The sequence below is a fragment of the Eptesicus fuscus genome, chromosome 1 (genome assembly GCF_027574615.1).
Source record: "Eptesicus fuscus isolate TK198812 chromosome 1, DD_ASM_mEF_20220401, whole genome shotgun sequence".
In the NCBI taxonomy this organism is placed as follows: domain Eukaryota; kingdom Metazoa; phylum Chordata; class Mammalia; order Chiroptera; family Vespertilionidae; genus Eptesicus; species Eptesicus fuscus.
The window spans coordinates 66134-92577 of NC_072473.1; the positions used below are offsets into that span (position 1 = coordinate 66134).

General features: G+C 66.0%; 1 protein-coding gene across 1 annotated transcript in view; it reads right to left on the reverse strand.

Moving 5' to 3' along the window:
• The window catches only part of PPP2R3B (protein phosphatase 2 regulatory subunit B''beta), a 32390-nt gene extending 7598 nt beyond the window's left edge, over positions 1-24792 (reverse strand). The window contains exons 1-6 of the mRNA XM_054720174.1: positions 24259-24792; positions 9920-10105; positions 2537-2640; positions 2057-2159; positions 1205-1279; positions 504-590 (exon numbers count right to left, since the gene is read on the reverse strand). Coding sequence (XP_054576149.1) covers positions 504-590; positions 1205-1279; positions 2057-2159; positions 2537-2640; positions 9920-10105; positions 24259-24552 — 849 coding nt within the window. The 5' untranslated portion in view covers positions 24553-24792. The remainder of the gene's footprint in view (positions 1-503; positions 591-1204; positions 1280-2056; positions 2160-2536; positions 2641-9919; positions 10106-24258) is intronic.
• Between the last annotated feature and the right edge of the window lie 1652 nt (positions 24793-26444).

Genomic DNA, 26444 nt, shown 5'->3' on the forward strand with positions numbered 1-26444 from the left:
GATGGAGGAAGGACGGACGGACGGGTGGAAGGAAGGATGGACAGACGTATGGATGGATGGGAGGAAGGAGAGGTGGAAGGAAGGATGGACAGACGTATGGATGGATGGGAGGAAGGAGAGGCGGAAGGAAGGATGGACAGACGGATGGATGAAGGAAGGATGGACGGTGGAAGGAGGGAGGTGAGGTGGGTGCTGGCCCCGTGCCCCCATCGATGGAAGGATGGACGGATGGATGGGAGGAAGGAGAGGCGGAAGGAAGGATGGACAGATGTATGGATGAAGGAAGGATGGACGGTGGAAGGAGGGAGGTGAGGTGGGTGCTGGCCCCGTGCCCCCATCGATGGAAGGATGGACAGATGGATGGATGGATGAGAGGATGGAGAGGCGGAAGGAAGGATGGACAGACGGATGGATGAAGGAAGGACGGACGGTGGAAGGAGGGAGGTGAGGTGGGTGCTGGCCCGGGCCCCCCGCCCCCGCCCCCGCCCCGCCCGCAGCCCCACCTGCAGGAAGGAGCTCCTCCGCAGCTCGGCACACGTGATCCTGCCGGACCAGGAGCGGTTGACGGTGTAGAAGATGCGCTGGATGACCTGCCGGAGGGGAAGCTCAGCGGCGCGGGGGCTGCGGGAACCCACGGCGCCAGCAGGGGGCGCCCGCTCCCCACGTGAGGCCCTGGGCCAGGGGTGAGGCCCCGGGCAGCAGGGAGGCGGCAGGGGGGGCAGGGGGCTGCCTGGGCCACACTGGGGGGGCGGAGGGGGGGGTGCTGGGCGCACACAGGAGCCACGAGGGGCCCGGAAAGGCTGCCAGTGCTTGCAGCTGCTTTTGTTAAAAACACGAAAAAGGCTGTGAACACACGTCCCTGGCAGCAGGGCCGGGCAGGGAGGCAGCGCTGGGCCGGGACTCCTCCCTCCGAGGGCGGCGGGCGGCCACCTGGGCCCAGAGTCCGCCCCTCATCCCCGCTGGCAGGAGCCCCAGCGAGGGGCCGGCTCAGCTGCAGGGACGGACGAGGGACGGACGAGGGACGGACGTGGGACGAGGGACTGAGGAGGGACGGACAGGGAGGGACGAGGGACCAGGGACGGACCAGGGACGGACAGGGAGGGATGGACCAGGGACGGACGAGGGACGGACGAGGGACGGCCGTGGAGAGATGGCCGTGCACCGGGTCCTCCCTCTCCGGCGGGGCCGGCCTCCCGGGACTCACGGTGGTGATGTAGCGCGAGTGGAACTCAGGCGCCGCCTTCAGGAACGCCAGGCCCGGGTGCGTGTTCACCACGTCCTGCAGGGAGAGCCGCCAGCACGTGAGGCACCCAGAGCGCCCCCACTCCCCCCTCCACCCCGGGGGCTCCCCCACTCCCCCCTCCACCCCGGGGGCTCCCACACTCCCCCCTCCACCCCGGGGGCTCCCACACTCCCCCCTCCACCCCGGGGGCTCCCACACTCCCCCCTCCACCCCAGGGGCTCCCACACTCCCCTCTCCACCCCGGGGGCTCCCACACTCCCCCCTCCACCCCGGGGGCTCCCACACTCCCCCCTCCACCCCGGGGGCTCCCACAATCCCCCCTCCACCCGAGCCCTGAACCGCTCCCTCCCGGGAGTGTGCCCGCTGCTCAGTCAGGGACGTGAGGGGTGTAAGACCACGGGGTCCAAGGCCGAGAGCCGGAGACGGGGTGGCTCAGGGAAGCACCTCTCACTCCTTGTCAAGCTCCCGCACACACAGGGGACCACAGGGAACCCCCGCGCCTGCAGGAGAGCCCGCCCCTCTCCCATAGGAGAGCTCCCCACCCCAGTCCCCCACCCCAGTCCCCCACCCACCCCACTCCCCCCACCCCACTCCCCCCACCCCACTCCCCCCACCCCAGTCCCCCCCGGAGAACCAGCCCCAGGGCCTCCCAGCCCTCTGCCGGGGCAGTTGGGACGTGCCAGGGCCTCTCAGTGACTAGGGAGTCCCAGGGACACCCCGTGCACCCCGAACCCCGTGTGGAGTGGACACGGGGAGGTGCACGCGGTGTGGACGGGTGAGGCGGCGGCGGGGAGGTGGGGGGGGGGGGCCCACCTGCAGGAAGGGGACGAAGTCCTCCTGCACCAGGTAGTTGCAGCCGGGGCTCATGAGCAGGTGCACGAACCGCGTGGCCTCGTCGTGGCAGTTCTGCAGGATCCTGGGCGCAGAGGGCGGTGCGTCCTCACTCCTGGCGTCCACCCGCCTGCCCAGTCCTCACCGCCCGCCCCCAGCAGGAGGGGCCCCGACGGAGGGCTGGCCTAGGCCCCGCCCCTCCCCTCCCTCCCCCCTCCCCCAGCCCCTCCCACCTCTGCCCGCCCCGCCCCCAGCAGGAGGGGCCCTGACGGAGGGCTGGCCTAGGCCCCGCCCCTCCCCTCCCTCCCCCCCTCCCCCAGCCCCTCCCACCTCCGCCCGCCCCGCCCCCAGCAGGAGGGGCCCTGACGGAGGGCTGGCCTAGGCCCCGCCCCTCCCTCTCCTTCCCCTCCCCCAGCCCCTCCCACCTCCGCCCGCCCCGCCCCGCCCGGAAGAGGCACTCACTTTCTCCACATGGCGACGAACTTGTGGACGGAAACGGAGCCTGTGCGCTCTCCGCCGGCGGCACAGAAGAGCGGCCCCTTCCAGTACAGCGGGCAGCCGCAGGCCTGCGGGCGGGCGGGGCGGGGGTGAGCGCCCTCCGCTCCCACCGCCACGGGGAGACCAGGGCGCATCGGGGCGCAGGGGGTGAGCGCTCCCTCCACACCCACCACCACGGGGAGACCAGGGCGCATCCGGGGCGCAGGGGGTGAGCGCTCCCTCCACACCCACCACCACGGGGAGACCAGGGCGCATCCGGGGCGCAGGGCAGGGAGCACTCCCTCCGCTCCCACCACCACGGGGAGACCAGGGCGCATCCGGGGCGGGGGGTGAGTGCCCTCCGCTCCCACCACCACGGGGAGACCAGGGCGCATCCCGGGCGCAGGGGGTGAGCGCTCCCTCCGCTCCCACAGGGAGACCAGGGCGCATCCGGGGTGCAGGGGGTGAGCGCTCCCTCCACACCCACCACCACGGGGAGACCAGGGCGCATCCGGGGCGCAGGGGGTGAGCGCTCCCTCCACACCCACCACCACAGGGAGACCAGGGCGCAGGGCGGGAAGCATTCTCTCCACACCCACCGCGGAGACCGCCACAGGGAGACCAGGGCGCATCCGGGGCGCAGGGGGTGAGCGCTCCCTCCACACCCACCGCCACGGGGAGACCAGGGCGCATCCGGGGCGCAGGGGGTGAGCGCTCCCTCCACACCCACCGCCACGGGGAGACCAGGGCGCATCCGGGGCGCAGGGGGTGAGCGCTCCCTCCGCTCCCACCACCACGGGGAGACCAGGGCGCATTCGGGCGCAGGGGGTGAGCGCTCCCTCCGCTCCCACCACCACGGGGAGACCAGGGCGCATCCGGGTGCAGGGGGTGAGCGCTCCCTCCACCCCGCCCGGGGTGCAGATGGCCACGTGATGCTGGGGACGCCCCACTGGGGGCAGACGCCCGAGCAGGGCAGCAGTGGCCCCCCGGCCCCCGCGGGCTCAGCCTGGAAGGAGGCAGCTGTGAGGACCGCATCACACATCACACCTCGCGGACGCAGCCACGACCAGGACTGACGCTGAGACACGGGGTGCAGGACTGGGAAGGGGGGACGCCCAGCCGTGTAGCTTCTACTCACAAGAAAAGGCGGGAGAGAGTAAGGCAGACAGGAAAGAGACAGCAAGAGGGGGCGCACCCCCAGTTCCACCCCCAGTTCCGGGGACAGAGGCTGCGCATGGGGCCTGCCCACTTCCCTGCATCTCGTCCCGTGTCCCCTGTGCCCTCCCATAACCCGGCCAGGCCAGGCCGTGTTCCCCGAGTTCTGGCAGCCGCCCTCGCAGTTACAGGAGCAGGAGGGGGTGCGGGGAACCCCTCATTCTTAGCTGGTCATCCAGAAGCACAGGTGACACCCGGGGACTCGCAGGTGCCTCTGAGGTGGGGTCTGGGGTGGGGGCCGCCTCGGGGCTGAGGGTGCCCTGTGGGGACCGTGCTGAGTGGGACGGCCAGCTGGTGGGGGCACGGAGCCGCCTGTGAGCGGACAGCCCGGCCTGCGGACAAAGGAGGGAGCTTCCCCTCGGGGCCGGCTTCTTCCCTGGGGGTCCAACCACCGGACAAACAGCGTCCGGCCAGCGGCCCCCGAGGCGAGAGGGCCCCTTGCACCCCAGTAAGAGGGCCCCTTGCCAAGAAGGAGGCTGGCGGAAGGAGGATGGCGGGCAGCTGGCGTGTGGAGGCTGTGAAGGCTGTGCTGGAAGGAAGCTGGCAGTGCACGTGTGACGGCACCAACGGGACAGACTGACCCCCAGCCGCCGAGGGCAGGGCCTGGGAGGAGGGGACGGACGGGCAGGGCCTGGGAGGAGGGGACGGACGGGCAGGGCCTGGGAGGAGGGGACGGACGGGCAGGGCCTGGGAGGAGGGGACGGACGGACGGGCAGGGCCTGGGAGGAGGGGACGGGACCCACGGCAGCGGGACAGAGCGTGTGGTGAAGGGACGGGAACCCGATGCCGCAGAGAATCACGGGAGGAGAAGCCCGAACGGAAAGCTCGTTCCTGGGGAAGATCAGGAAAAGCAGACGACTCCGGACAAAGCGACTGGGAACGAAGGCCACACCAGGTCAAAGGTCAAACCCTGGTGCAGCTGGGACCCAGAGCGAGACCCCAATGAGCCCCCCAAGGGGCACAGGGCCCACACGGGACACACGTGTGAATCACCCAAGAAGCGGGTGGACGGACACACAACTCCATCACCATGAGACACGTCTGCAATCCCGGGAAGGGAAGGCGGGCCACGGGCCGGGAGAAGCGTGTCGGACACACACGCTCCGGGACCTGCCCCGGACACGTCAGACAAATAACGAGGAAACCACCGCGCTCTCACGGGAGCGACGGGGGAGGCCGTCCCCCCACGCGGCGCAGGACGGCCCATGAGCAGCGGAGACGCGGGGCTCAGAACATGCCACAGGCGTGTCGCGGGGGGAGGGGGGCTGCTCTCAGCGACGGGCCTGCAGCTTCGGGAACAGACACACACACACACACACAGGCACCTTGTGTAACTGTACACGCTAAGCTGGGCTGACAGTGTCCTGGGGCACACGCGTGCCCTGTGTAACTGTACGCGCTAAGCTGGTGTCTAGCCACCGACTGTGCCCAGGACACCGGTCAGACAGACAGACCACGGAGGGAGGGAACACACAGCGGTTCCCCGTGATCGTCAGGGGCGGCTCCATCACACGCGGCCGAGCCCACAACAGTGACCTCGGCGGGTCCGAGGGTCACACAGGACAGCCGGCTCCTCGCCGCCGGGGGCGGGACGGGAGGAGCCGCTCGGCACACGCCGCCTCGGCGTCTTGTAAAATTAGACACCCATCACCACGACCCAGCAGTTCCACCCTGAGGCGTGTGTCACCCCAGGGAACGCACACGTGTGCACCCGAGCCTTGTGACGAGCGGACACGAGACAGAGCTGGAAACCGCCCTGGCCGGGCAGCTCAGTGGTTAGAGTGTTGGCTCAGGCACCGAGGGTCACGGGTTCGATTCCCGGTCACAGGCATGTACCTGGGTGGCACATGTGACCCCCGGGCCCGGTCGGGGCGCGTGTGGGAGGCAACTCACCGATGTCTCTCTCTCACATCCATGTTCCTCTCTGCCCCCCAACTTCCACTCTCTGAAAAATCAACGGGAAAAATATTCTTGGGTGAGAATTAGCCAAAGAAAAGGAAGAAAAGAGGCCGACAAAGACGGGGCAGAAACTCACGGGGTGAGAGTGAGCGGCCCGGGAGCCGGGCGACGCCTGGAAGGGGCGTAACCCCAGCCGTCGGGCCACGAGGGGCCGGGAGGGGGCGTGCAGGGACGGCGTCCCTCTCAGCCGGTTCCAGGGAGTCGGGGCGAGAGGGCAGTGACCTCGTTAGCCGTGACCACGACCACGGCCCACGGGCACCCAGGAGGCAGCAGGAGGCGCGGCGTTCGCCTCGCAGACGCAGGAGTTTCACAGCAACGCGGCCGACCCAGACACGGCCACCAGCGCCCGAGACCGTTCCCCTGGTGAGCGCAGCCCCGACCAGGGACACGCCTGCCGGAGCCACACGGGCTCGCCCACACGTGACAGTGACGGGGTGCAGCCCTCTGTTGGGGGGATCACCCCTGTGTGGGGGACCACAGGATCACACGGCGGTCACCCTGGGACGCAGTACCCTGCTCACAGAACACGCTCCAGGACACGGTACCCTGCTTACAGAACACGCTCCGGGACGCGGTACCCTGCTCACAGAACACGCTCCAGGACGCGGTACCCTGCTCACAGAACACGCTCCAGGACACGGTACCCTGCTTACCAAACATGCTCCAGGACGCGGTACCCTGCTCACAGAACACGCTCCAGGGACGCGGTACCCAGCTCACAGAACACGCTCCAGGACACAGTACCCTGCTTGCAGAACACGCTCCAGGACACGGTACCCTGCTCACAGAACACGCTCCAGGACACAGTACCCTGCTTGCAGAACACGCTCCAGGACACGGTACCCTGCTCACAGAACACGCTCCAGGACACAGTACCCTGCTTGCAGAACACGCTCCAGGACACGGTACCCTGCTCACAGAACACGCTCCAGGACACAGTACCCTGCTTGCAGAACACGCTCCAGGGACGCGGTACCCTGCTCACAGAACACGCTCCAGGACACGGTACCCTGCTCACAGAACACGCTCCAGGGACGCGGTACCCTGCTCACAGAACACGCTCCAGGACACGGTACCCTGCTCACAGAACACGCTCCAGGACATGGTACCCTGCTTACAGAACACGCTCCAGGGACACGGTACCCTGCTCACAGAACACGCTCCAGGACACGGTACCCTGCTCACAGAACACGCTCCAGGGACGCGGTACCCTGCTCACAGAACACGCTCCAGGACACGGTACCCTGCTCACAGAACACGCTCCAGGGACGCGGTACCCAGCTCACAGAACACGCTCCAGGACACGGTACCCAGCTCACAGAACACGCTCCAGGACACGGTACCCAGCTCACAGAACACGCTCCAGGACGCGGTACCCTGCTCACAGAACACGCTCCAGGGATGCGGTACCCTGCTCACAGAACACGCTCCAGGACACGGTACCCTGCTCACAGAACACGCTCCAGGGACGCGGTACCCTGCTCACAGAACACGCTCCAGGGACGCGGTACCCTGCTCACAGAACACGCTCCAGGACACAGTACCCTGCTTGCAGAACACGCTCCAGGACATGGTACCCTGCTTACAGAACACGCTCCAGGGACACGGTACCCTGCTCACAGAACACGCTCCAGGGACGCGGTACCCTGCTCACAGAACACGCTCCATGACATGGTACCCTGCTTACAGAACACGCTCCAGGGACACGGTACCCTGCTTACTGAACACGCTCCAGGGCGCGGTACCCTGCTCACAGAACACGCTCCAGGGCGCGGTATCCTGCTCACAGAACACGCTCCAGGGATGCGGTACCCTGCTCACAGAACACGCTCCAGGACACGGTACCCTGCTCACAGAACACGCTCCAGGGACGCGGTACCCTGCTCACAGAACACGCTCCAGGGACGCGGTACCCTGCTCACAGAACACGCTCCAGGACACGGTACCCTGCTTACAGAACACGCTCCAGGACACGGTACCCTGCTTACAGAACACGCTCCAGGGACACGGTACCCTGCTCACAGAACACGCTCCAGGGACGCGGTACCCTGCTCACAGAACACGCTCCATGACATGGTACCCTGCTTACAGAACACGCTCCAGGACACGGTACCCTGCTCACAGAACACGCTCCAGGACACGGTACCCTGCTCACAGAACACGCTCCAGGACACGGTACCCTGCTCACAGAACACGCTCCAGGACACGGTACCCTGCTCACAGAAGACGCTCCTGGGACGCGATACCGCTTACAGAACACGCTCCAGGGATGTGGTACCCTGCTCACAGAGCACGCTCCAGGGACGCTCGGACACGGTGTGACATGTCATACACACAAGCTCCCCGGCAGCGTCACCGCCACAGCCGACAGCTGTGAAAAGGAGGGGACCCTCCCCACGCGGGCTCCTCGCCGCACAGGTCCCTGTCCACGGTTGGCGAAGACACACGGGATGACGGGATCACATTGTAGAAAACACGTTTACACGCTGAAAACTACGGAGCGGATCCAGGAGGTCAGGAGCCGCGGGCAGCAGACCCACCCCCAGGAGCCATGGACGGAAGACCAGGCGACGCCCTCCCCGGCCGCGTGGAGACGGCGATGCCGTGGAACCAACAACCAACGGCGTGGGACTCACGCCTGCGGGCGATGAGCGTGTTCGAAGGAGTCAGACCTGTGACTGGACTGGAGGCCATCGCACGCGTGAGCACGGAGGACTCCGTGCTGTTAAACCGCACACGCTCCACACACCACACGCAGCGCCGGCTCGGGGACACGCCAGGCGGATCCTGACACCGAGAGCCGATGCCAAAACCCACGTGAACTGCAGGGACCCCGGGACCCACCGTCTGAGGACCAGTCTGAGCTCCACACTTCCCGCGTTCAGGCCCTTCCCGCACACAGCAAGGCACCGGGATAACACGGGTCCGGGGTGACTCAGGACCCACCGGACCTCACGGGTCAGGGGTGACTCAGGACCCACCGTGACCTCACAGGTCAGGGGTGACTCAGGACCCCCCGTGACCTCACGGGTCAGGGGTGACTCAGGACCCCCCGTGACCTCACAGGTCAGGGGTGACTCAGGACCCCCCATGACCTCACAGGTCAGGGGTGACTCAGGACCCACCGTGACCTCACGGGTCAGGGGTGACTCAGGACCCACCGTGACCTCACAGGTCAGGGGTGACTCACAGGTCAGGGGTGACTCAGGACCCCCCCGGACCTCCCACGGACGGTCGAGACAGAACAGCAGGCGACAGGCGCGGGAAGGAGGCGGGGACCCGCACGCGCTGGGGCTCGGCGACACGAGGGCCTGCTGCCCGCGGAGGGAGGAGGCGGGGGCCGGGGCGCACCTCCAGCCGAGCCCAGAGAAGCGCCGAGGGCCGGCACACAGCTCCCTCGCGGCACAGGCACGGGGAAGGAGGTGCGTCGGTGTCCTCCAGGGACGGCACGCAGAGGATCAAGAGCTGCCGCGTCCGTCCACACGTCCACGCGTCCACGCGTCCACACGGTGACCTGGAGCCACACCCACGGCTGGAAGGAGGGCCCCACCCCGAGCCGACGCAGTGTGACAGCATCCAGGCGCGGCTACAACCACACGCGTGGAGGGAGTCCCTGGTCACGTGCCCGGAGCTCCAGACGGACAGGGGGACCCGGGTCAGGATGGAGGACAGGCCTGGGCGAGCTCAGGGACCTTCCCTGACAGACGTGAACGTCACCCTCCCTAAGGTGGGAGGGGCACTGATGCGGCTGCTCCCCCGTGTACAGGACAGAACCAACACGTCTGTCCTCACGTGTCTAGGACACAACCAGCACGTCTGTCCTCACGTGTCTAGGATAGAACCAGCACGTCTGTCCTCACGTGTCTAGGATAGAACCAGCACGTCTGTCCTCACGTGTCTAGGACAGAACTAACACGTCCGCTCTCCCGTGTCCAGGACAGAACCAGCACGTCTGCTCTCCCGTGTCTAGGACAGAACTAACACGTCTGTTCCCCGTGTCTAGGACAGAACTAGCACGTCTGTCCTCCCGTGTCTAGGACAGAACCAGCACGTCTGCTCTCCCATGTCTAGGATAAAACTCACGCCAGGTCCTGCGTGTTGGTTTGACGGCCTGACACGGGCAGGGCTCAGACCCCAGGTCCGACCGTGAGGATGCACGGCCATGAACACGCGTGCTTGCTGTGGGGACCCCACCTTGGCCACTTTGCCCATGTCCTCCATGGTGGCCCGCTCGTGCGGGAACTGGGCGAAGGTCCGCTCGATCCTGGCGATGACGGCGTCGGTGTCCGCCGTGCCCTGCGGGCGGCCCCGGGGGAAGTAGAAGGCGGGAATGCTCTGGCTGGCGGCCGGCGGCCGGGGCTCCTCCTTCTTCGTCTGAACCTGCAGGAAGGACAGGTGACACCTCAGTCAGAACCTGGGACGGGAGACGCCTTCTCCACGCGGATGCGCGACGGGGGCGTGGAACCTCCTACAAGCGCACGCGCCGAACCCGCCTGACCAGGATGGCAACGAGAACGGAGCCATGCACACCTGAGCTGACACAGGTGAGAGGACACACCTGAGCTGACACACCTGACTCACACGCCTGAGCTGACACAGGTGAGAGGACACACCTGAGCTCACACACCTGACTCACACGCCTGAACTGACACAGGTGAGAGGACACACCTGAGGGGACACACCTGAGCTCACACACCTGAGAGGACACACCTGAGTTCACACACCTGACTCACACGCCTGAGCTCACACACCTGGGCTCACACACAGAGTGAGTGCCACCTGCCAAGGTGGCTCAGTGGTGAGCGTCGACCTAGGAACCAGGAGGTCACAGTTCGATTCCCAGTCAGGGCACAGAGGCCCGGGTTGTGGGCTCCATCCTCAGTGGGGGGCGTGCAGGAGGCAGCCGATCGATGGGTCCCTCTCATCATGGATGTTTCTGTATCTCTCCCTCTCCCTCCTCCTCTCCCTTCCTCTCTGAAATCAATAAAAATATGTTTAAAAAAGGAAAAACAGCCACAACAAAATGAAACAGAAAGGGGACCCCATCCAAGGAGCAAACGACTTTCCGACAGAAGCAACAGGTCCCAGAAGCCGGAGGGAAGGCGGCCGACCTCGCGGTGAAGACCCCGTGGGAGGAACGGAAGTGTTTGTGCACCAGGAAAAACACACAAAGAAAACGAAAAGCAAACACGAAAGAGTGAGTCTGCCGTCAGCAGGCACCGACGCACGGACATGCTAAGGACGTACCTCAGGCTGGAGCAAACACTCCCAAACGGAGGCCTGAACTGCAGAGGGACGGAGAGGCAGGAAGCGGGTGGAGGTGGGGGTGAGTCAGTCGTGAGGAAGTAATGTATACATACACGTATGTGTGCATGTATGTACACTAGAGGCCCAGTGCACCAATTTGTGCACGGAAGGGTCCCTAGTGGCTGACGGCCGGGCCTTCCTTCGTTCCGTGCTGCCCCCTGGTGGTCAGCACACGACATAGCAAGTGATCAAAGTCCTGGTCGGTCGAACTCCCGAGGGGACACTTTGCATATTAGGCTTTTATACATGTCGACATATGTGGTTTAATGCTTTCCGAGAGGAGAGGGAGAGACACAGAAACATCCATGATGAGAGAGAATCACGGATCGGCTGCCTCCTACACGCCCCCCACTGGGGATGGAGCCTGCAACCCGGGCCTGTGCCCTGACCTGGAATCGAACCGTGACCTCCCGGTTCATAGGTCGACGCTCAAACACTGAGCGTTGGGCATGGTATTTTCAACCCCGTCATAACCCAAGGAGCATCTGTGTACGAACACCCACAGGGCAGGCGGAGACGTGGACGTGGCTGGCACGGTCCCCAACCCACCTGGCACCCAGCACCCAGGGTGAGCGCTGGCGGGAAATGCAGGAACCCAGCAGAGAGGGGCCGAGCCCAGCTCCCCCGGCCCCAGCACGGAGCTGACGGGAGGAGATACAAAACAGGCCGGTGCGGACACGGGGGATTTACAGGCTTAATCTCCGGGACGTAAATAGCCCGTGTCCCGGCAGCTGGGAACACATTCCTCTCCTGCCACCGGGCGCCGTGGGGAGCGGCCCCCGCCCGCCCGCCCGCGGCCCCACAGGGCTCAGCAGATTGGGAGGGACCGTGCCCAGCACGCCCCGGCCGCCACGATGAGGCTGCAAAAAATCATTAAAGACATACGTGTGTACATGTGTGTGCTCGTGTGTAAGAGCAGCTCTGCAGCGGGCCTCGGGCCTCGGAGACAGGAAGCCATGGGGGGCTGAGGGTCTGGCCTCGGCGCTGCCCCGGAGCCGGCCCGGGAGAGGGGAGGACACGCCTGCCCGCCCAGCGCTCTGACCCGTCGCCATCCCGGGAATGGCAGTCACGCGGCCGCCCTCCCCGGCATGGGCTGCAGGCGTGTGCACCGACCACAAACGAGCCTCCATAAAACCGTCGGCGAGGTTGGGGAACCGGTGCCAGGAGTGCAGGGGAGGCCCCGAGACTCGTCTGGGGGTGCCCACGGGAACCCCAGCCTCAGAGGGCAGGCACCCGAGGGTCACAGGGCACGTGCTGGACACAGGAAGTGACCTCGTCCCATCTCCAACCACAGGGCTGTGCAGGAGGAGCGCAGGGACCACGCAGCCAGGTGGGGGTGCGGGGGCCAGATGGGGGTGCGGGGGCAGGTGGGGGTGCGGGGGCCAGGTGGGGTGCGAAGGGCCAGGTGGGGGTGCGCGGGGCAGGTGGGGTGCGGGGGCAGGTGGGGTGCGCGGGGCCGGTGGGGGTGCGCGGGGCAGGTGGGGTGCGCGGGGCAGGTGGGGGTGCGCGGGGCAGGTGGGGTGCGGGGGCAGGTGGGGTGCGGGGGCAGGTGGGGGTGCGGGGGCCAGGTGGGGGTGCGGGGGCCAGGTGGGGTGCACAGGGCAGGTGGGGGTGCACAGGGCAGGTGGGGGTGCGCAGGGCAGGTGGGGTGCGGGGGCAGGTGGGGTGCGGGGGCAGGTGGGGTGCGGGGGCAGGTGGGGTGCGGGGGCAGGTGGGGTGCGGGGGCAGGTGGGGGTGCGGGGGCAGGTGGGGGTGCACAGGGCAGGTGGGGGTGCGCAGGGCAGGTGGGGTGCGGGGGCAGGTGGGGTGCGGGGGCAGGTGGGGTGCGCGGGGCCGGGGGGGGTGCGCGGGGCAGGTGGGGTGCGCGGGGCAGGTGGGGTGCGGGGGCAGGTGGGGGTGCGCGGGGCAGGTGGGGGTGCGCGGGGCAGGTGGGGTGAGGGGGCAGGTGGGGTGCGGGGGCAGGTGGGGTGCGGGGGCAGGTGGGGGTGCACAGGGCAGGTGGGGGTGCGGGGGCAGGTGGGGGTGCACAGGGCAGGTGGGGGTGCACAGGGCAGGTGGGGGTGCACAGGGCAGGTGGGGGTGCACAGGGCAGGTGGGGTGCACAGGGCAGGTGGGGGTGCACAGGGCAGGTGGGGGTGCACAGGGCAGGTGGGGGTGCACAGGGCAGGTGGGGTGTGGGGGCAGGTGGGGTGCGCAGGGCAGGTGGGGTGCGGGGGCAGGTGGGGTGCGCGGGGCCGGCCGCGGAGCTCCGTGGTGTCCTGGGGCGATGCCCACCGGAGCCGGGTGAGCCGCGATGCCCCGGACCCACGAGCTCAGCGCCCACCCTGACGGGAGGCCCTGCACAAGGACGGTTGGACGGACGGACGGACGGACAGACGGCGAAGAGTGAAAGTTGCACAGAGAAGCCGGAAGTGAGGGTGGGGAGGGTCCGGGCGGAGAAGGGGAGCCGGAAGTGAGGGTGGGGAGGGTCCAGGTGAAGGGGAGCCGGAAGTGAGGGTGAGGAGGGTCCGGGCGGAGGAAGGGAGCCGGAAGTGAGGGTGAGGAGGGTCCAGGCGGAGGACGGGAGCCGGAAGTGAGGGTGAGGAGGGTCCAGGCGGAGGAGGGGAGCCGGAAGTGAGGGTGAGGAGGGTCCGGGCGGAGGAGGGGAGCCGGAAGTGAGGGTGGGGAGGGTCCAGGTGGAAGAGGGGAGCCGGAAGTGAGGGTGAGGAGGGTCCAGGAGGTGAAGGGGAGCCGGAAGTGCGGGTGAGGAGGGTCCGGGCGGAGGAAGGGAGCCGGAAGTGAGGGTGAGGAGGGTCCGGGCGGAGAGGGGAGCCGGAAGTGCGGGTGAGACAGCCGGGCGTGCACACGTTTGTTTACATCCTCGCCCAGCAGGGGGGCCTCTGGGAGGAGGTGGCAGGGCCAGGCCAGCGCCCAGGGGCCCACAGCCCACAGGATGGAGGGGAGCGCCCGGGGGACAGGGCCCCAGGCGGAGACATGGCTGGGCCGCCCCATGGCCCCCCACAGCCCCCCACAGGGACCTCCGCTCTGCTCGAGGCCCAGGACCTGAGCACAGGGCCAATGGGCACGCACTCTCGGCCACAGGACGGACGGGCACCCACGGCGAGAGGACGGACGGACGGGTGGACGGACACAGACTGAGTCCCCTGCTCGGCACCGTGACCCGCTGACCTGTGACCCTGGGCCACGGGACTCCCCGTGCTCGGCGGGCGGGCAAACGCGGACCCCATGGTCACGCCCAGGTGCCCTCCGGCCCCGGACGCGGCGGACACCCCTGCGGGCACGGCTGACCTGTCAGGCCCGGACGCTCCCGGTCGCCCTCACACCCCGTCTCCCGCCCCCCGTCTCCCACCCCCTCAACCACACGTGCCGACCCCTGTCCGCATCCGTCCTGGACCTCCTGGTGCAGCAGCCAGGAAGCCCCCCCCCGCCCCCCGAGGGAGACCCTCTGGTTAGACGGCACCCCAGGGGCACGCGCTGCAGATCAGTCTTCCCGGAAGTCACCCCGAAACCCAGCTCTGGGCCTCACACCGCTGCCTGCTGAGGGAGTGCGTGGGGTTTGTTTGCCCGAGAGCGGACCTTGTGGGGTGGCAGGGGCACCCCGACTTTCACCGGCGGGTCAGGTGCAGCCGAGGGGAGGGGAGGAAGGATGTGCCAGGGCACCCGCCCCCTCCCGACCTCACGGGGGGCCCCCTGCCTGACCCCCCCTCCCGTCCTCACAGGGTGCCCCCTGCCTCACCGCCCCTCCCTTCCTCCCGTCCTCACAGGGTGCCCCCTGCCTCACCCCCCCTCCCGTCCTCACAGGACCTCAGGGTGCCATCCACGCCCACATTGAGGTGCATTAAATACACTTTCCCTGCAAACAGCGACGGAGCGACCGCCCTGGCCCAGGTGCAGACAGGAGCCCGGGACAGACGGACAGACAGACAGGACCTGGTCACTGTGGAAACGCTGCGACGTGGTCCCAGGAAAACCCCATAAAACGTATGGGGGGGGCTGTTTACCCCAGAGGGGGGCTGGATGGGATGGGGCTCTTTCTGGCAGAGAAACGAAAGGGGTTCCGTCTCGGGAGGAGCTGAGCTGGGCCCCCCCCCCGCCCCCCAGCCCCCCGGGGAGGGAGGACGAGGCCGGGCCGCAGGGACACCCCCGTTTCGGGGGGGATTCCACGGCGGCCGCGGGAGGGCTCCCCCTCGACAGCGCGTGTCCCTTAAACGCGTGCATGTGCCCCGTGGACACACACCCCGGAGCCCTTCTGAGGGTCACGGTGACGTGCACGGCCCCACGAGTCACGGAAGGACAGACACGGCGCCGCACGCACCCGTGTGCCATGTGCGACCGTCGCCCGCGTCCCCGTGAAACACCCGTCCCCGCGGCCCAGGCCACGCACGGCCATCGGCTGCGGGAGCAGGTCATGTCCCTGCGGCGAAGGCGTGGGACCTTAAGAAACCACGTCCGTCCGTCCCAAACGCTGTGTAACACCAGATGCCGGGCACGCAGCCCCGTGGGGGAGCCGGGCCTGGGCCCACAGGGCAGGGTCGGGGGCTGACGGACCCTCCAGCTACAGGCCCACCCTGGGACCCTCCAGCTACAGGGCCACCCTGGGACCCTCCCAGCTACAGGGCCACCCTGGGACCCTCCAGCTACAGGGCCACCCTGGGACCCTCCAGCTACAGGCCCACCCTGGGACCCTCCAGCTACAGGGCCACCCTGGGACCCTCCAGCTACAGGGCCACCCTGGGACCCTCCCAGGAACAGGGCCACCCTGGGACCCTCCAGCTACAGGGCCACCCTGGGACCCTCCCAGCTACAGGGCCACCCTGGGACCCTCCCAGCTACAGGGCCACCCTGGGACCCTCCCAGCTACAAGGCCACCCTGGGACCCTCCCAGCTACACGGCCACCCTGGGACCCTCCCAGGAACAGGCCCACCCTGGGACCCTCCAGCTACAGGGTCACCCTGGGACCCTCCCAGCTACAGGGCCACCCTGGGACCCTCCAGCTACAGGGCCACCCTGGGACCCTCCAGCTACAGGGCCACCCTGGGACCCTCCCAGCTACAGGGCCACCCTGGGACCCTCCCAGCTACAGGCCCACCCTGGGACCCTCCCAGCTACAGGGCCACCCTGGGACCCTCCCAGCTACAGGGCCATCCTGGGACCCTCCCAGCTACAGGGCCACCCTGGGACCCTCCAGCTACAGGCCCACCCTGGGACCCTCCCAGCTACAGGGCCACCCTGGGCGAGTCCCCCAGCCCTCAGAGTGTCAGCGGCCACACGACGGGGGACAGGACAGGACAGGACGGGGGGGGGGGGGCGCTTTGTAAAGAGCTCGGTCCCTGCAAACTTCACGGGGACGGGACGTCCTCCAGGCCTGACCTCCCGGGAGCGGTGAGGAGCAGGTGAGCCACACGCACACACATGCAGACACACGTGTGCACACACACGCACACACGTGCAGACACGGCCCGGACCCGCACCTGCTGGAAGGCCTTGAGCCGCTTCTTGAACCGCGAGGGCAGCACGAAGTCGCAGCCGCGGGCCAGCGAGGCGAGCTCCTGCCGCAGGTCGGGGTCCTGGCGCAGCGACCGCTCCCGCAGCCGCATGTCGGCGCGCATGGGCCGCCCGGGCCGGGCGCCGGGCTCGCGGGACGGGGTCGGGGCGGCGGGGCCGGCCGGGGGGTCGGGGCGGCAGCTGCTCCGGGCGGGACCGGGCTCAGCGCGCTCCATGCGCGGCCGGGGCCAGGCGGGCGCTGCGGGGGCCGGGCCGGGGGCGCGCACATTCCACGGGCCGCGGAGGGCACATGCCGGGCGGGGGGCGCCGGGGGGCGGGGAGCAGCTGAGCGGGCCGGGCCGGGCGGGAGGGAGGGAGGGAGGGCGCACCGGCCGGAGCCTCAGACCGCTCCGCGCTGCTCCTGCCGCCGCCGGGGCTCCGGGCTCGGCACCGAGTGTCCCCAGGTCCTGCCGGGCTCAGGGGGAGCGGGCCGGAGGGACAGCTGGTCTGAGAGCCGCGGTCCTGGAGGGAGGCGGCACCGGGACCGCCCGCTCCTGGGAAGTGAGGTCCCTCCGTCCGTCCGTCCGCACAGACTGAGCCCTCAGAGCCGGGCCCTCGGGGTGCTGGCCCCGCCCCCCCCACAGCCGGTCCCGTGCGCCCGCCCCTCCGGGCGGAGACGGGGAGGTGGACCGCGGGGCCGGCCCGGGAGGCGGGGTGCGGGGCTGGGCACGGGGAGGGGAAGGGAGGAGCTGGCACCGGAGCGTCCGCACCCACAGTGCCCGCAGGCAGAGGACACGGGAAAGTGACCGCCATGGCCACGCCGAGGGGGGGGGGTGGAGGCGGGTCAGAGGGACCTGCCCAGCTCACAGCCCGGGCGTCGCTCCCCTCCCACCGTCCTCACCGTCCCCACCGTCCCCACCGACCCACGGGAGGGAGACAGGCGGGCACCCCGGGAACCCCGGGCACAACGCCCCAGAAGGCCCGCCTGTGAGCCGAGGGGAAGCTCCCAGCAGCCCGCGGGCCGGGGCAGGACCGGCAGCTGGGAGGGAGCCAGACCCTGAAGGACGGACGGACAGACGGACGGACGGGGACAGGAATGACGCAGCCTCAGCCTCGGAGGAGAGGGGAGGGAGGGAGGGTTTGCACCGGGACGGCGGGCCGTGCACTCGGCCCTGAGGCCGCCGTGGCGGGTGGTGGGCACCAGCCGGGCCGGGGCACGAGGACCAGAGCCCGGAGGACGCTCGCCCAGGACCCCGGCCTCCCCCCCGGAGCCGGCGAGGTGCGGACGTCCGTGAGGAAGCGCGGCCGGCGCCCTGGCACAGCTCACTGGGGCTCCTGACCACGGAGCCCACGACTCCAGGGGACCCCCCCCCCAGACCCCACGCGGGTCTGCTCACCCCACGCCCAGCCTGGCCGGGCGCCTGCTGCCTCCCGTCCCGTCGGAACCCGGGCCTCACGGCTGGGCTGCCCGAGGTGACGGAGCCGGGCCCTCGGACGGGTCTCTGGTTTGAGGGTAACGTGCGTCCGGCGACCACGGCGAGGCCGACCGGGCGAGGCCGAAGCCGCACGGACACGTGCCTGCCCGGCCCGCGGACACCCGGCTGCAAACCCACCTCTCACCCCACAGACGTCACCACTCCATCTGCCCGGTTCCGATTCACGTGGCTGATCCTCAGCCGAGGACATTCCCGTGGGTTTTTAGGGCGAGAGGAAGAGGCAGGAGAGACAGAGAAACATCGACGTGAGAGACACGGACCGGCTGCCCCCACACATGGGTCCCGACCAGGCTGAGGGTCGAACTGCAACCGGGGTGCGTGCCCTCGACCGGAATCGAACCCGAGACCCTTCAGTCCGCAGGCCGAGGCTGTGGGCACTGATCCAGACCCGCTGGGGCCTGCGTTCTCTCGTTAAGGGATTTTCCCACGATCGGTCGGCGGCAAGCACTGAGCCCATGGCAGGAGGCTGCCCCTTACCAACGGGGAAACTGAGGCACCAGGTGAAGGGGGACGAGGCGACAGGCAGGCCTGGGACCGGCGAGGAGGGTCCTGGGCTGCGACGGACCCCGAGGACCCCCCTCCCCAGGGGGACCCCTTTCCGACAGGGCAGAGCCGGGCGGAAGCTAGAAAGGGACTCACTGCTCCCCAAACCACCCAGAGGCCGGCTGAGGAGGGAGGGAGGGAGGGAGGGAGGGAGGGGGGAGAGGCCCTCTAAAGCCTTGTGTGGGCTCAGAGGTTGAGCTTCGACCTAGGAACCAGGAGGTCAGGGTTCGATTCCCGGTCAAGGGCACATGCCCAGGTTGTGGGCTCCATCCCCAGTGGGGGGCGTGCAGGAGGCAGCCGGTCCATGATTCTCTCATCATGGATGTTTCTCTCTCTCCCTTCCTCTCTCTGTGAAATCAATAAAAATAGATTTACATCGGTGCATCTAGTCGTCTGCCCTGGGGAGGGGGGGAGGACACAGAACAGACCCCGCCCCCGGCCCCCCTGCCCCCCGCCCCCCCTCTACAGGAGCTGGGGGACATGCCAGCCGGAGGAGTCGGTTATTCCTTTTGTTGCATTTTTTCTTTCTTTTTATCTTTGTTTTGTTCACATGTTCACTCTTGTGTGGTTCTGAGCAACTTAGAGCGACGGCAATTTCTTCCTTCTCCACGAGGTTTTAGAATCTGACCGCCCCACCCCCACCCCCCCAAAAAAAACTGCCTTCCCCCGACGCGGACGTACAGCGGACCCTGCCCCTGGGCGCAGCGCACACCCGCTGGGCGCAGCCGGGCGTCCAGCGAGCTTTTCTCCCTGTTTCCACTCACGGACCACGGAGCCCGCAGCTCCACGCCTGGTCTGTGCCCACGGGACACGGACACGTCAGCCACACACAGACCCACGGAGAGTGTGGCGGCTCCAGGCGCAGGAGGCAGAGGCCCCAGACGGACAGACAGACGGACACACACTGGCTGGTCCAGAGCGAGTCCCCACTCAGAGATACAACCCAGAGGCCACAGACAGACAGACAGACGGACAGACGGACGGACAGACAGACAGACAGACAGACTGGGCAAGTCCAGAGCGGGTCCTCACTCAGAGATACAACCCAGAGGCCACCGACAGACAGACGGACAGACTGGGGCAGGCCCAGAGGGGGCGCCCCCTCCGCAGGGCAGTGGGCTGAGGCCACGCCACAGGCTGTGGGCGACGCCCCCATGCTCTGCCCGGCGCGAGGCTGCGGGACAGGAGACGGAGACGGGGACGGGACCAGGGCTCCCAGGCACTCGGGACACGGGGGGGGGGGGGGTTGGGGGGAGCGAGGACGACTAGACACCGATCACCCCTTGTTCCACAGACCCAGGTCCACACAGACCCAGACAGTGGGTGGTGAGGGTGGGGGGCGGGCTGGAGGGGGCCAAGGGGGGGGAGGGGACCTATGTAATCCTTTCAACAATAAAGATTAAAAAAAAAACACACAAAAGATCGAGGGTGCAGCGGTGGAACGGCTCCCGGAACGTCCCGGATCAGGAGGAATCCCCGAGGAGACCGGGAACGGCTCCCGGAACGTCCCGGATCAGGAGGAATCCCCGAGGAGACCGGGAACAGCTCCCGGAACGTCCCGGATCAGGAGGAATCCCCGAGGAGACCGGGAACGGCTCCCGGAACGTCCCGGATCAGGAGGAATCCCCGAGGAGACCGGGAACGGCTCCCGGAACGTCCCGGATCAGGAGGAATCCCCGAGGAGACTGGGAACGGCTCCCGGAACGTCCCGGATCAGGAGGAATCCCCGAGGAGACCGGGAATGGCTCCCGGAACGTCCCGGATCAGGAGGAATCCCCGAGGAGACCGCCCACAGCAGAGCGGACCACAGGCACCCGTCCTCGGGGTCACCCTCCCAACGGCAACGTCACAACCCGCTTGGCTGCAGCGATCGGGGCCAGACCCCCGGACGTGCGGGACCCGGCTGCCTTCTCACCCACCCAGGCTGCCGTCCCCGCACAGGCGTGCCGTCCTCGGGGACTCGTCACGGGTCCCCACACACAGGACGTGCCTGAGGGGTGTGGGCTCTGCCACCGACACCCCTTTAGCGACCGAGCGGGAAGCTAAGGGAGGCCTGGCCACCCAGGAGGGACCCCACCTGGCCCTGCTCACACAGCCACTGCCCAGGGCAAGTGGGGCTCAGGTACCGCTCTGGCCACGCTGAGGCTGTGCAGGGCCGTGGGCAAGGGCACGGGGTCAGGGGTCAGGGCCGTGGGAAAGGGCACGGGGCCAGGGGTCAGCGATGGGCCCATTGGCTGGGCGTCCCCCGAGATCCCGGCCAGCCTCCTCCTGGGCGTACCGGTTTTCCACTTCAAATTCACCCTTTTGCAAAGCAATGTCACCCTTTTGCACAGCAATTTCATCCTTTTGCCAAACCTCAGTTACTTCAATTTTTGTTTTTTTTTTTGTTAATTTCTTTGCAGGTGGCTGTGGAAATGGATAAAGACATTATGGAGGATGTGTGGCCGGTCTGGGACGACGTAAGCCTCCACCAAACCCAGGAAGTACGTGATCTTGTGGGTCAGACGAGGCAACCTTAGTATTTCTGCCACCACGTTCTCCAACGATGAATCCCACGGGAGATTTTTCAAAAGGTAAGTTCTGTGTGAGGAATATTCTGGCAGGTCCCTCGACCATGAACGTTTAACAGACGTTATCCAGCCCTGACTAGTCTGGCTCAGTGGATGGAGCGTGGGCCTGCGGACCGGAGGGTCCCGGGTTCGATTCCGGTCAAGGGCATGTACCTTGGTTGCGGGCACATCCCCAGTAGGGGGCGTGCAGGAGGCAGCTGATGGATGTTTCTCTCTCATCGGTGTTTCTAACTCTCTATCCCTTTCCCTTCCTCTCTGTAAAAAATCAATAAAATATATTTAAAAAACCAGATGTTATCCATCATTGTGCAGCGGCTATTACTCCTGAAGGTTGTCACGATTATTTTGTGAACATGTATATGAAACTGTCACAGGCGGCGGCGGGAGAACCATGACAAGGGAAATTAATAAGCAAATAAGTATTTCTGACGTTGAAAAGTGCTGTATGTTTGTGACTACATGCATGCAATAAAATATTTCATTTTAACAACAACTCTGCATAAAATGTATTTTTGTTACAAAACTTGAAGTTATTTCAGTGGGGAAACTTGCTTTGCCAAAGGGCGGATTTGAAGGGGGAACCTGTATCTGGGGGTCTAGCCAGGGTGTCTCCGGGGCGGCTGCCGGCTTCCCCTTGGACACGTCCCTCCCAGAGAAAGCCCGGGACCCACGAGCGCGGATCAGAAAACCCCCAATGACCTCCAGCCAAAGGACTTCGCCTCGGACGGACGTCCACAGTCCCTCTCCCCCTGGCAACGGCTTCATTCTGGTTGGGAACCTCGTAGACGAAGGGATACCAGTTCATGGTAAGCTTAGTGCTATGATGGCTTACCGGCTCCCACGGAAAATTTAAAATGTTGCCCTAGCTCCGTGGTCGGCAAACCGCGGCTCGCGAGCCACAGGCGGCTCTCTGGCCCCTGGAGTGTGGCTCTTCCACAAAACACCACGGCCTGGGCGAGTCTATGGTGAAGAAGTGGCGTTAGAAGAAGTTTAAGTTTAAAAAATTTGGCTCTCAAAAGAAATTTCAATCGTTGTGCTGTTGATGTTTGGCTCTGTGGACTAATGAGTTTGCCGACCACTGGTCTAGCTGGTTTGGCTCGGTGGATAGAGCATCGGCCTGTGGACTGAAGGGTCCCAGGTTCGATTCAGGTCAAGGGCAGCACGTACCTTGGATGCAGGCTCGATACCCAGTAGGGGGAGTGCAAGAGGCAGCTGATTAATGATGTTCCTCTCTCATTGATATTTCTATCTCTCCCTCTCCCTTCCTCTCTCTAAAAATCAATAAAAACACTAAAAAAATATGCTAACAGCAAGTTGCAATAGGCTGTTCGAGGTATACAACATCAGGAGGCAACATCTTATTAACCAGACCCTGTACTAAGTGGCAGAAAGTCCTGGACCGTATGCTCAGTGGCTGAGCGTCGACCTATGTAACAGGAGGTCAGGGTTCGATTCCAGGTCAGGGCACATGCCTGGGTTGTGGGCTCCATCCCCAGTAGGGCGCATGCAAGAGGCAGCTGATCCATGATTCTCTCTCATCATGGATGTTTCTACCTCTCTCTCTCTCTCCCTTCCGCTCTGAAATCCATAAAAATATGTATATAAAAAAAGTTTTTAATTGTCAGGAAGCACCATTTTCCTTTTTACCCTGCTGTCCAGCTCTAATTATTGGAGACCAATCAGGGCTAAAACCTCTAAGTTCAGCAGTCAATCCACATAGAAGAAACTGCTGAGAAGTCACCAACGAAAACCGACACAGACCCCTCAAAACGAACCCCCAAATTACAGCCAACTTGGGGCTCTGTCCAGGATAAAAGATTTTGTTGTTGTTCATCCTCACCTGAGGATATACACGGAGTGGCCAGATGATGATGATCTCTGAACGCATAATCATCTGGCCACTCCGTGTCTATCCTATAGAATAAAAGGCTAATATGCAAATGGTCCCCTCGACCAGGAGTTCGACCAGCAGGCAGGCCGGCCAACCGCCCATGTCCCCTCCCCCTGGCCAGGCTGGTCGGACCCCACCCATGCACGAATTCATGCACCGGGCCTCTAATATATATATAGATATACACTGAGTGGCCAGATTATTATGCGTTCAGAGATCATCATAATCTGGCCACTCAGTGTATTTTTCCCATTGACTTTTAGAGAGAGGGAGGATGAGGGGGGAGAGAGAGAGAGACAGACATTGATTTGGATGCCTCCCACACAGGAAGCAAACCTGCAACCCAGGTGGGTGACCTTGACCGGGATTTGAACCTGGGACCCTTCCGGTGCACAGGCTGACGCTAACCACTGAACCCGCCGGCCAGGGCAGGCACCATATTTTTCCAGCATGTCGGGCTTTCCCGGGGGAGAAGAGACTAACATGGACAGGGGTTTGCACTCCGGGCTATTTCCACCGACCTCGTTGCTAGGCGACCAGAGTCACCTCTGCAGGTGCTGAGGGGCCGGAAGAGGAACTTAGCTACTTCTTCCCTGGTTAGTCCTCCCCTGAGGATAGAGGTTTCCCATTGCTTTTTATTTATTTATTTATTAAAGTATATTTTATTGATTTTTTTTGCAGAGAGGAAGGGAGAGGGATAGAGAGTCAGAAACATCGATGAGAGAGAAACATCCATCAGCTGCCTCCTGCACGCCCCCCTACTGGGGATGTGCCCGCAACCAAGGTACATGCCCTTGACCGGAATCGAACCCGGGACCCGAACCCGGGACCCTTCAGTCCGCAGGCCGACGCTCTACCCACTGAGCAACACCGGCCAGGGCTCCATTGCTTTTTAGAGAGAGGGAGACGCATCTGATTGGTTTCCTCCCGGAACCTGCCCGGGACCCGACGAGGGAGGTGCGTGACCTTGACCTAGAATTGAACCCGCGACACTGCGAGGCCGGGGCAGACGCTCTCACCACCCAGACACACCTGCCATGGCCGGGACAACATTTTTTCCAGGAAGTAGGGCTTTTGGGGCGGAAAAGAAGAGAATAAATGAGTGGGTGTTTGCACCTCGGACATTTGCACCAGCCTTTTCAGCACCTGCCGCGCGTTGCTAGGCGACCGGAGTTACCTGCGCGTTGCTAGGCGACCGGAGTGACCCGGGCGGGTGTCAAGCGGAAGGAAGAGGAACTTACGACTCGGGTCCCCGCGGATCTACGAGTCCCTCGGAGGTGCGGCCCGACCCTGGGGCTCGAGGCGGCGCCCAGGGGCAGCGCGGAGGACGCGGGGGCCGGGCCGGGCGCCGGGGGGGCCGTCAGGGGCGCGGGCTGCGCGGCGTCTCCGCTGCCCAGGTCGGCGCGGCCGGGCGCCCGGATCCGCTGCAGACAGTCCCGGAGCATGGCCTGCGTGCCGGCCTCGCTGAGCCAGCACAGGAACAGCTCGTCCACCTTCATCTTCAGCACCGGCTGCAGCACTTTGCCGGGCGGCATCTCGGACGCGCGGCCCCGGCGGCCCGGAGGCCCGTGTCCTCACGGTCCGGCCTGCAGGGGGCCTCGGGGTGCAGATCCCGGCGGCCCGAGGGGCCCCGAGCCCCAGCGGGGCGTGCACCCGAGCTCCGCGGTGCAGGGGCGCCGGCCGGGCTGGGGTCGCAGGCCCGGGTCCGGGTCCGAGGGGCAGGGGCGCTTGGCGGGGATTGCGCGTCTACGGCTCCGGGTCTGAAAGGAGGCGGCGGCCGTCCTGACGGGGCGCGGGGTCCGGGAGGTGGGGTCACCCACGCCTCGGGGTGCGGGGGGGCGTTGCACAGACTCGGGGGGCTGGGCGGAGGAGGACGTGACAGACGGCGGCTCCGGGCAGCTTCAAAACGGCCGCGCCGGGCGCGCTCCCAAACAACGTCGCCGACGTCGCGCGTCACCGCGGCGCGTGGCGTCATCACGTCGCTTGCACGCCGGCACGCACGCCTCCGTGTTTGCAGAGGTAGCCCGCCGCCCGGGGATTGCCGGGGGACTTTGGTGGCGCCAGGGGGCGCTGAGGAGTTGGGGTGGAGGCGGGGGTGGGGGGTAGCGGCCGCCCCACGCCACGTTTTGGAGCTTTTAGGCCCTTTTTCAGGGGAGCGGCCCGCGCCGGCGAGGCAACCCTGGAGCCTAGGAGGTGCGAGCATGCGCAGTGCGTGCCCACCGAGAGCGAGCCGGAGGCCCGGGCATGCGCACTCCGTGCTCCCCGTCTTTGGGGGGGGAGGGGGAGGAGGACGGTGGAACGAGCATGCGCACTGCGTTGCCCACGGAGTGCAAGCTGGAGGCCTGGCGGTGGGCAGGGAAAGGGAGGGTGAGCATGGGCATGCGCAGTGCGTGCTCGCCTGGGTCGCGGTGGGAGGGGGAGGAGGCCGGTGGCTCGAGCATGCGCATTGCTTGCCCAAGGGGAGCGAGCTGGAGACCTGGCAGTGCCCGGGGCCGGGAGGGGGAGAATGGGCATGCGCAGTGCGCGCCCACGGGGGGCGAGCGGGGATGCGCAGTGAGTGCCCGCCGAGAGCGGGAGCGCGCGTGCGCGTTGCGGGGTTCGGGGGCGAGCGCGAGCCCAGGGCTGCAGTTTTGAGCTCCAATGGGCACCTTCTGGCCAACGGAGCCTCTTTTACATTCATTGTGCTCCTCAACCCATGGCGATGGGCGTGCAACTGTTTTAAACGCCGGCCTCTTAGGACGAGAATGAGCTGCTTGTGTGATTGCAGAAATAATAAATCTGCTCCGATGGAGGCGAAGTTCGCGAAATGACCTTTTTTTTTTTTGCCCTAGGCATGGCTTCCTACAGATTATTCTTGTAACAGGAGGTCAGGGTTCGATTCCTGATGAAGGCACGTGCCCGGGTTTCGGGCTCCATCCCCAGTGTGGGGCGTGCAGGAGGCAGCCGATCCATGATTCTCTCTCTCTCTCTCTCTCTCTCTCACTTTCTTTGTTAATTAATTTATTTTTTAAGTCTTTTTTAAAAATATATTTTTTATTGTTGATAGTATTACAGATCTTCTATTTTCCTACCCTTCCCCACCTCCCCCCAACCCCGTCCCCACCCTCAGTCCTGTACCCTATCGCCTGTGTCCATGGGCCAGGCATGTCTCTATATATAAAAAGCCAGCAACCATATGCCATAATGACCATAATGACCGGAAACTATGACGCCCACTGTGGCCAGTGAACCGGCCAATGGGGGGGTGGGGTCAGCCAACCGACATCCCGAGGCCCCTCCCCCTGGCTGGCCCCGCCCCTGACCCCCTCCATCTCCCCTTGCCCTTGATGCCCCCCCACCCTCATCAGGGGCAGGGCAGGCCGGCCAACTGCCTCTGGCCCCTCCCCGCCTGGTTGGCCCCGCCCCCAATGGGCCCCCCATTCCACTC